Source organism: Labeo rohita, chromosome 8 (assembly GCF_022985175.1).
Source record: "Labeo rohita strain BAU-BD-2019 chromosome 8, IGBB_LRoh.1.0, whole genome shotgun sequence".
In the NCBI taxonomy this organism is placed as follows: Eukaryota; Metazoa; Chordata; class Actinopteri; order Cypriniformes; family Cyprinidae; genus Labeo; species Labeo rohita.
In genome coordinates, this window is record NC_066876.1 from 34,692,072 (window position 1) to 34,703,623 (window position 11,552).

The 11,552-nt window shown below is 32.8% G+C and overlaps 1 protein-coding gene across 1 annotated transcript; it reads left to right on the top strand.

Moving 5' to 3' along the window:
* Positions 1 to 491: 491 nt before the first annotated feature.
* Positions 492 to 2,706, top strand: cldn5a (claudin 5a). Its single transcript, XM_051117938.1, has one exon. The coding sequence runs from the start codon at positions 936 to 938 to the stop codon at positions 1,581 to 1,583; it is 648 nt and encodes a 215-aa protein (XP_050973895.1). The 5' UTR covers positions 492 to 935; the 3' UTR covers positions 1,584 to 2,706.
* Positions 2,707 to 11,552: the final 8,846 nt, after the last annotated feature.

The following is an 11,552-nucleotide window of genomic DNA, read 5'->3' on the forward strand; positions in this document are numbered from 1 at the left end:
ATTTGAATAGATGAATAGAAAGTTCAGAAGAACAGCATTTATCTAAAATATAAATATTTTGTAACATTATATATGTGTTTATCATCACTTAAACTGAATTTAAAGCATCCTTGCTAAATAAAAGGATTGATTTCTATAATCTCGTCCCATATATATATGTTGAAAATTTTGCTTTGATCACAGAAATAAATTATATTTTTTTAATAGTAAAAATATGTCAGTGTATTTTAGATCAAATAAATGCAGGCTTGGTGAGCAGAAGAGAATTCTTAAAAAAAAAAAAAAAAAAAAAAAAAAAACATTAAAAATCTTAGTTTAAAAACATCTGATTGTTAGTGTATATATATATAAATAAAAAAAGGAATTATTTTAATTTAAAATAAATTGTATGTACAGGTGTTTGTTTTGGTGCTGACTTAATGTATACATACATTAAATTATTTTTTTATATATTTTTTAAAAGTGCTTGTATTTGAAAGAAATGAAAGTTAAACTTTTTAAAGTTTTGTTCAATGCCATTTACCCCCTCAAACTTAAACGCACAGCTTCTCTTCATTCTCATTGGCGAGCAACAGATGCTCCGTCCTGCGATTGGGTAAAAGTTTCACTTCAGTCTTGAAGACACACACACACACGCACACACCCCTCCTCTTGGCGTACCGCTATTATTCCACTCCACTTATTCCCAGCCCAGGAAAAGTCCGTTAGTCAAAGCGCAGAAGAGACGCAACGAAGAGATGCTGTCCACCTGATCAAAGCGCTTCAGTTGTTTGATCGATTTGAGAGAGCAAACAACAACATTCGGAGACGCAAAGTTTTTGGAAAGAAAAAAACTTTGGTTAGAAGAAAGAAAAACCCAAAAGACTCTGGAGAGAAACGCAGCCTTTCCAAACATTCCGCAACAGGTGCACAGATCTATCTGAGGGATAAAAGCGATGGCCTCCGCGGCTCTGGAGATCCTGGGTCTGATCCTGTGCGTCTTCGGCACGCTCTTGGAGATGACCGCCTGCGGGCTGCCCACCTGGAAGGTGACCGCGTTCATCGAGGCCAACATCGTGGTGGCGCAGACCATCTGGGACGGCCTGTGGATGTCGTGCGCCGTGCAGAGCACCGGCCAGATGCAGTGCAAGATGCACGACTCCATGCTCGCCCTCAGCCACGACCTCCAAGCCGCACGGGCGCTCACGGTCATCTCATCCGTCATGTGCGTCGTCGGGCTGATGGTGGTGATCGCCGGCGCGCAGTGCACCAACTGCATCAAGACGGAGAGCGTCAAGGCGCGCGTAGTGAACGTCGGAGGGGTCATCTACATCATCAGCGCCATCTTCATGCTCGTACCCCTGTGCTGGATGGCCAACAACATCATCTCCGACTTCTACAACCCGCAGGTGCCGCCGGCCAAGAAGCGGGAGATCGGCGCGGCGCTCTACATCGGCTGGGCGGCCACCGCGCTGCTGCTGCTCGGGGGAAGCATGCTCTGCTGCTCGTGCCCGTCCTCTGGAAGCTCCGGCTACTCGGTCAAATACGCGCCCACCAAACGAGCAACATCCAACGGGGACTATGACAAGAGGAATTACGTTTAGACGCTGTTTGGACTCATTTACGCATGCTGTTTCGAAGTTTTTATGTGTTGCACCTGCAGATGTTTCGGTTTTTACTTTTTAAGCATCTTGGACTACTGTTTGGATCATTTTTTTTATTTAACATGAACCTTTTGAGGATATGCATTTCTGAAAGGTGGACGTTTTATAATAACTTTCAACAATATTAACAAACATTACGCAATGCTTAACAGATCATCTCAATGCTTTCAAACAGTCCTGAATTTTAATGTGCATTAACTACTGATCTGTTAAACATTATAGCATTTTTATATAGCCTACAATGCCTTGTTCCTTTATTTTTTAAAGCATTTCGGACTGATTGGCTCATAAAAAGGCGCTCATCACTGTAAAACACATTACACTTTTAAATCAATGTTACTTGTTTTTTCTTTGTAATTGTAATATTCACTATCAATATCTGATTGAAAAAGATTTCACTCCACTTTTTTCTTACTTAATGTTCATATAACATGCTTGAAGTATGATCTGTTAAGCATATTTGATGTTTGTTTTCATATAATGAAAGTTATAAGGTGTTTCGCCTTTGCTAAAATTGACATTCATGGGTGAAAGAAGCTATATTCTGACAATATATCTCTTTTAGGTACCTGGAGAAGTTTGTGAGCTTTTACAAGTTTGTCAAAGACTAAAACCATTAAGTTAGTAGCTGTAGCTTTTGTGATGTTTACCGACGTTTTAGTGTGTACATCTAGAGGAATCTGCTTCGGCACATTTGCAGAGACTCTTAAACGCTTTTGGATTGTCAGCCAGGAGAAACAGCTGGAAAACCCAAGCGATTCCTGACTGATTGGTTGTTTGTAACTCACCCGTCCACACTGATGCTCATCAGAGCTGAACAAGGCCACATGAGAAATACAGTCCAGCAGGATCTATGTCCTCTATGGAAGATAAGTCTGTTTTTGGGAACACCCTGCCGGTTAGTGCCTTCATGGATGTGCATCTTCATGTTTCTTGAACTCAAGACCTCTACGTTCAGTTTATTCAGCTCGTCTAAAATGTGTATTTTTGGTAACTTTTTTTATTTGTCTTTGAATTCTTGAATGAATGTTGTTTGAAATAAACATTTACATTTTTGACACAATGTTTGTGTTTTTAATACCTCTATATGTTTAAATTATAATTATAGTTTTGATGTGATTATAATGTCACCTCAAGCTCAATATCAGGTTGTGAAAACCCTTAATATGTTTTAGAACGCTCATATAAACTGGTTTCTGGACTGGTAGTTAGCTTTCTTAACTGGTTTTGATGCTAAACAAAGTCTTGAAGGCTTGTATTTATCACTGAAGTTACCATGAGGGTTCTTACCAATGAGTTGTATGTATTTGATGCTGGGTGGTTATTAAATGAAAAGCGTGTACAGTCAGACGTGAAGTCCAACTGTTGTTGCCTGGGTTTCCAAAACCTTGTTTCTTAAGGCTTAGCCGGTCATATGGCCACTCAACGCAGCAAAAACACGTCAGTCACACTGGAGAACTGCATGACCTAATTTTACTGGTTAGTACCAGTACAAGTGAACTGGTCACACACTGGAATGTAAAAAGAAAATTGAACAGTCAGGTGGTTACTTTGTTTGCAGTACCAACTTTCACTATCACTGTGCACCAAAAAAATCAAAAATATATATATTTAATTTTTTAGATGCATGTTTTATATCCATTAGAAAAAAATCCATTTCCAGTTTCTTTACACAAAATAAATAAAATAATAATAATAATACATTTATAAATATTTGATCAGTTTTTTTAGTTTGTAATAATATCTAAATTCCAAACAAAAGTCAGATAAATTCAGAAAAATGTGTATAAAAGTTCATAGGTTTAATGATAATAATTAATAATAATAATAATAATAATAATAATAATACATTTCTAAATAAATTTATCCGATTTTTTGTTAATTTTTTGTTGTAATAATATCTTAATTCACAAAGTAATTAAAAAATACAATTACAAAATATTGATCAGGTTTATATACATATATATATATATATAGATAGATATAGATATATTTAGATGCATATTTTAAATACATTAGAAAAATGATAGAAAAATCCATAATTTTTCTTTTCACAAAACAAATAAAATAAAAATAATACTTATAAATAATTAAAATATAAAATCTGAAAAATGCATATAAAAATCCATAGGTTTTCTTTACACAAAATAAAATAATAATAATAAATTTATAAATAATTTAGCAGATTTTTAGTTTGTAATAATATCTAAATTCCACAAAAAAATAGAAATAAATAAATAAAAAATAATAATACTATATCAGGCATTTACCTAGGCTGCTAAATAAAAAAAAAAAGGATATAATACAAATTGATATTAAAAAAAAAATAAAATAAAAAAAGTAAAGTTAAAAATAAACTAAACTAAATGTAAAATCAATACAAATTATTAATCAGGTTTTTGGTTTGCAATAATTGCTTTAGTAAAATTAATATGATCAGAAAAAAAAATGTATATAAAAATTATATAAAAAAGTTTTTAGTCAGGTTTTTAGTTTGCAATAATTAATACGTTTGCTAAATTGCTACACTAAACAACTATAAAGTAACTTCATACACTATAAAACAATTGCATACAGTGCAAAATCAAGTTTGACGGTTCCAAGATTATCACAAATTTTCTTGCACATTTACGCAAAACTTCATCTATTTCAGCCAAATATGTAACTTCACACTAGTGGTGTTCAACAAGTCCCACAAAACCAGATGTTCAAGTTTACATAAAAACACAGGATGGATGTAATCTAGCCATCAATACAAATTATAAATGCATTTATTAAAACAATATATGCACATTAAAAAGTCTATAATTTTGCTTCTACTAATTTGATTATAAAATTTAATTTTATTTAATTTAGAAAACATATACAACCTAAACAAAACAAAGTAATTTAGTTGTTGCCACCTTAAGTAATTTTTAAGCTTATTTGACCCAACATTTTATAGCGCTAACTCTTGCAGTCCTGTGTTTCAGTAGTTTATGGGTTTGTTAACAGCACTGCTTCCCCCGACCCTCCTCTCTCAGTCTCGAACACAATAGAGCCTGTATGAATATCCACACCAGCTCTTTCAGCCGCCATTGTGGGATTGTTAGTTCCAGTCACCCTTTGGAAGCTAAGGAGGTTACGAGGCCGAGTAACGAGTGTGTGTGCGTGCGCGAGTGTGTGTGTTTTGGGTGGGTACTCGGGGGAGGTGCCAGACTTTTTAAAAGGACCTTCCATCCATAATGAAGAGAGGCGCATGGGGGCAGCGACGACGTCATTAAAGAATCTTCACCATGGCAACCGCAAAAGAACCTGCAGTTGCCTGGTGACAGGACCCCATAATGTGGCCATATGGATGAGGACAATGGAAGACCCGTCGGCAGACATTCCAAGACATGGATGGGGGAGAGAGAGACAGAAATGGGGGACAAGAATGCCAAGAAAGAACAACCTCTCACCCTACACATATACTGACATAAACAAACAAATCTCACATATAGAAATCATCTTATTGTAAACTAATAAACAATGATTATAGTTCCAAATTTTACACCACATCGCTATTTTAGTACCACTAAGATACTACGAACTTTATTGTTTTTATTTATATTTGAAAAATAGTTTTCTTTTTCATTTTAATTAAAGTTTTTTGTCATTTTTAGTAGTTGTTTTATGTGTCTTAATAGTTTTTATTCATTTGTATTTCAGATTTTATTTATTTATGTATTTATTTATTCATTTATTTATTTAAGATATTTTTGTAGAGCAGATTACACTTAACTAAAAAATGAGAAAAGTTGCCTTGGCAACAAGTTAAAACATTATTTAATAAAAACATTATTTTTTATCCAGTCAACTTTTATTTTATTTCAATTTTTTTTAATTGTTTTTAATTTTCTTTTTAGTTCTAGTAAAAATTTCAAGTAGCCTCAACATTTTCAAAGTTACATATATAACTTGTATATAAATATATATAAATATATATATATATATATATATATATATATAAATAATAACTGCATTAGATTGCTTTTTGATTACAGTCGCAGCCAGAGGGTTAAATAAATAAAAAAGAAAGAAAATAAAGAAAAACAAGTCCAAATATACAAATATACATTAGAAAAATTACATTAAAAAATCCATAATGTTTCTTTACACAAAATAACAATAATAAATGTATAAATAATTTCTTTGATTTTTAGTTTGTAATAATATCTCAGTTCCAAAAAACAGATACAATCTGAAAAATGCACATAAAAATCCATAGGTTTTCTTTACACAAATACAATAATAATAATTCATTCATAAATAATTTATCAGATTTTTAGTTGATAATAATATCTAAATTCTAAAAAAATAGATAAAATCTGAAAAATGCATATAAACATCCATAGGTTTACTTTACACAAAATAAATAAATAAAAATAATAAAATCTCAGGTGTTTACTTTGCAATACTTGCTAAATCAGAAAAAAAGATTATAATAAAAAACTGATATAAAAAGTTTTCTTTACTCAAAATAAATAAAAAATCAATACAAATTATTGATGTATTAAAAGAAAAGAAAGAAAAATGTATTAAAAGAATTCTATAAAAAAGTAGAAAACGTAGGCCTCAATTAACTGATCAAATAAAGTTAAATATATATATAAATATATATATTTAGAAAAAAAAAAATCACAAAAGTACAGCCAGGGGGTTAAATAAATTAAAAAGTAAGAAAATAAAGAAAAAAAATAAATAAATAAATAAAATAAAAACAAAGTTTAATAATGTTTCTAAAAAAAAAAGATACACAAAAAGGTGGTGCTTTTGTTGGAAAATGTACATGTTTATGTAAACATTTAACTAATAATTAGATTACATCAAGTTGTTTTAAAGCTTTGTCATTTAACTTCTGTGTCACAAAACAGAACTGCAGAAATAGTAACTGTTTTCAAACAACATTAACATTCCATTGGTTGAACAATAGATAGTCCCGCCTCCAAATTCACGCCATTGGTTGAGCCAACATTGCCTTGTCAGAAGCAGATATTTTTTATTTCACTTTTTATTTTGAAGAACATTGGTCCCCATTGACTTGCATAGTGCTTGTAGTCAGTGGCTACCGGCAACTGTTTCATTATCCACATTCTTCAAAATATCTTCTTTTGTGTTCAACAGAAGAAACAAACTCATACAGGTTTGGAACAACACGATAATGATTAAATAATTTTGGGATGAACTATCCCTTTAAGATATTTGTAACCTGGAACATTCTGTTAATGCATCCACCACGTGATGGTGTAAACACACAGTCATGTTCACGCTTTCTCCTTCTGTCACACACACAGAGGTGCGACAGGTTCTCATGACGCCTGCGCTGACCTCTGCTCTCCAAAGGTCAGGTGTCATTTACAGCTTCCCATGACTGGCCAGTTGTGATGTCATCAACCTCACCATCGCCACGGTGACGGTTCGTCGTGAACAACCTCTCACCCTGACTCACACTCTCTAAAACGGATTAGTCACCGTCCACACTCTCGCTGTCAATCAAATAATCCGCTAAGATTTTTGAATGTTTTTGAAAGAAGTTTCTTCTGCTCACCAAGGCTGTTATAATATGATAAAAATACCATAAATATTATTACAATTTAAAATAACTGTTTTCTATTTGAATAGCTTTCTAAATATAATTTACTCCAGTGATGCAAAGCTGAATTTTCAGCATCATTACTCATTGTCAGATGATCCTTCAGAAATCTTTTTTAATATGCTAAATCCTGCTCAAGAAACATTTCTGATTATTATCAATGTTGAAAACAGTGATTTTATTTTTAAGACTCTTTGATGAATAGAAAGTCCAAAACAACAGGACTGTTCATCTATGTGCATTATGTACATAAATGTCTTTCCTGTCACTTTGGATCAATTTAATGCATCCTTGCTGAATGAAAGTATTAATATCTTTCTTGCTGACCCCAAACTGACCTTTAATGGTAAAAAATGACCTTGTTCATCTTTTAAAGCTTGTGATTCCTTCAAACACTGTGCAAGAACATGCTCAAGAGTGTTTGTGTGTGTTCATGTGAGGTCGATTATGATGCCGAACTGTTACAGACCAACAGAATCATCAGACTTCCTGTTCAAAGGTCAGATGGACAGGAAACAGGAAGGAAGTTAATGAGGAGGGGCATGATGATGTGTTTTTGAGTGGCTAATTATGCTTTAAACACAGGAGTGTCATCATAATCAAAGGGAAAATGACGCACGGAAACGTGCAACAAGTCAGTAGGTCCTGTGCAAAAATGAGGACATTTTATTTTCACAGAAGTTGCTCAGTTTTGGTTTATGTAAGTATCAACGTTGGTCCTCTTCACATATGATATTATTAGCATGCACCTCAGGTGACCATACTGGTTAGTTTGCACTTAATAAATTGCAAAGATGTACAATTAGTTATTACACTTTCTTAAAAGAAACAAAAACGCAGATGACTCAGTAGTTGTCAGTGGTGTTATTGTTAACTAAAACTATTAATTGGTTTTTGATACCTGAAAGCTGAAATAAAATTAACTATGAATATTAGTTAAAAAAAATTAAATAAAAAAAAAAATTAAACAGAAATTAGAACTGTTGTTTCAGCATCTACCTAAAAAAATATTGAAGCCTATTTTCCACCAGAAAATAAAAAAATAAAGGTAATTGCAACTTTTTTCTCTTACTTTTTTTTTCTTGCAGTTCTTTAAAAAAAAACAGAATTGCACGATATAAATACAGAATAATAAAAGATAGAATTTTGAGAATTTTAAGAAAAAGAATTCTCTCTCACAATTCCGAATTTATATTTAGAATTCAATTCTAAATTTTTTCCTAGAATTGCAAGATTGCAAATTTATATGATATTAAATTCCCAAATCTGAGTGAAAAAAGTCTGAATTATGAGATAAAAAGTTTCAGTTATTTTATTTTTTATTCCATGGTGGAAACAAAAAAACTGAATTGTGAGAACGAAATTTAAAACCTCACAAAAAAGTAAACTCAAAAAAAGTGAGAAAGAAAAATCTGAATTAAAAAAAAAAAAAAAAAAAAAAAAAAAAAATTGCAATTATCCTGTGATGAAAACAAGCAATAAACATTAAAGCTATATAAAAAATCTGAAACAAATAAATGACAAAATCATAAAACAATCACTAAAATTTTATTTAAAATGGAAATGTAAAAAAAGCTATTTAAAGTATCAATAAATACTATAATAATATATAAATGATACTACAAAAAATGCTAAAAATTAATGTATCAGGTCAGATCATTTTCTTTTAGAATTTAAACAGCAATATTTGAGTTCCTATACTGAGATTTCTGGATTTTGATCACAGACTTTGGGATCTTAAATTCTGAGCACAGTTTTGAGACACTGCTGAGATCTCGTCTGAAAACTCTGAAGGAAACAGATGGGATATTTTACTTTTCTCAGGAGAAATATCTTACAATATCAACAATAGATATGCTAAATCTCAATTGTGATTGTTCTCTCCTATGGGAACACTGAGTGGCAGCGGTGACTGAACCCTGCGGGTTCCGGAATGTCTGGGAATGGTTCTGGAATGTTCTTAATGAAATATGGAATGTTTGTAGGTTGAAGGTAAATTGGACTGAACGAGAGTTTGACCTCCTGCTGCGACACCAGCTTACGGACACAGTCGCGGTTATGAGAGACGGCTTTATTCTGCTTTAGATGTCTGATTTTCTTCTTCAAGAGAGATTTGAGATTTCCAGCTTTTCATTACAACAAAAGGAACAAAATTCCCCTAATTTAAGAGAGCATGGACTCGACACACACACACACACACTGACTCACCCAGAGGAAATTGTCTTCTCAGTTGGGCAGCGTTTTAATTGGCTGCTGTGGGATTCTTCATGGATGTTTGACTGTCTTTTCTCATATTCTTCAGAGCATGTTCACTCACACACCCCTGCAAGAAAAAATCACCAGATATTACTTTAATATCTCAATTATTTCTAATAAAATAAAATAAGTGCTCCTGCTTCTGACCCTCTCAAATATAAAAAAGGTTCCAAAAGAGGGTAATCATGCCATAGAAGAACAATTTTTCTTTTCAAACAGTTCTTAAAAGAACCATTTTAATAATCTAAAGAACATTTTTCCACTATAAATTACTTTTTATGCAATGTAAAAGTTCCAAGGATGTTAAAGATTCTTTATTAAATCACAGATGCCAGTAAAGAATCTTTATTTTATATTTTCGCAGATGTTCCTCCAGAAAAAAGACCCCTGTAATCTCACGTCTCTGAAAAGATTTAAGGTCTTAAACTCTGCGCAGATTTGCCAAGATCCCAAAGTCTGCAATCCAAAAGTCAGAGATCTCAACATGAGCTTAAACAAGTCTCCTCAAATGAATTGAACTGCTGTTCACATTCATTTTAGCTCTTTAGACTTGCTGTATGATGACTATTCACTTATTTGTCTCTGTCTGAAACATCTGAGACATAAATGATGCTTAAAAAAATAACTTTGAAGTCCATGAACTACACTTCTGGTTTGCAACATGTTTTTTTTCCCCTTAATTTTAAATCTTTTGTTTACCAGGTCTGCGTTTATTTGTTTAAAAAAGAGGCAAAAAACTGTAATACTGTGAAATATTATTACAATTTCAAATACCTGTTTTATATTTGAATATATTGTAAAATGTAATTTATTCATGTGATGCAAAGCTGAATTTTCAGCATCATTACTCCAGTCTTCAGTGTCACATGATCCTTCAGAAATCATTCTAATATGTAAACATTTCTAATTATTATCAGTGTTGCAAACAGTTGGTCTGCTGTCATTTTTTGTGGAACCTATGATGCATTTTTTCTTTAATAAATAGAAAGTTCAAAACAACAGCATTTATTTGAAATACAAGTCTTTTGTTACATTATAAATTACTTTAATGTCTCTCTTGATCAGTTTAATTCATCCTTGCTGAATTGAAGTATTAATTTCCTTTAAAAAACACCTTTCAGACAGTCTGAAAGATGTATAAAGAGCAACCTCTGAGTAATAAAAGTCTGAATGGATGAAGCCCACCCAAAAGTGATGAAGGATCTGATCTCTCTCTCTCTCTCTCTCTCTCTCTCACACACACACACACACAGTGTGATACTGCCACACATAGATGACTTCTATTGTTCATGGTTATCCAGAACAGCTAATCCTCACGGGATCAAACCGCTCAAGAACAGACTATGAGAAGAAAATAATAGCACAGCTACATGCCGCAAAACCAAATAAAGCACATTTGTTGATAATAACAGAAAGGTTCAGCATAAATAATTTTTCTGTAACTGTCACCTTAAACAAAAAAAGAGATGTGTTTCTACTTCTGTGCATCTAACTAGTGCAATACATTCCAGCAGAGCAGTTTAGTGAGAAAAAAGCAACTTGAAAGCCAGGATCATTATTACTGCTAACAATTAGAGTTAGCATTACATTTTGCAGATGTACAGTAGCAATCGAGTAAATGTAGTACAGGACACAATGTGAGAACATGAGCGAGAAAAAAGTAAACGGGGCAAAGAAGATAAACAGTTGAGTCATGTTTTGATAATAACCCATGATACATAAACACATCCACCCATTCATTAGGGGAGAGGGTTTACTGTTGCTCACTGATGGACTGTAGTGTTGTCCTTAGCGCCAGGAATGAAAACTTAAAACGATAGCTCAGCCAGAATTGAAACAGTCATCATTTCATTACTCTCCTGTCTGGCCAAAACTGTGACTTTTTTCCTGCAGTGGAACAAAATGGAGATGTTCAGCGGAACGTGTGGAAAACCGCAGGACGAATATTGGAAGTGGAAGACTCTTAAGCTCATAAAGTGTCATAAAAGTAGCTTTAAATAGGTTTAATTGATCAATATTCACTGGAAGTTAATCAAAAA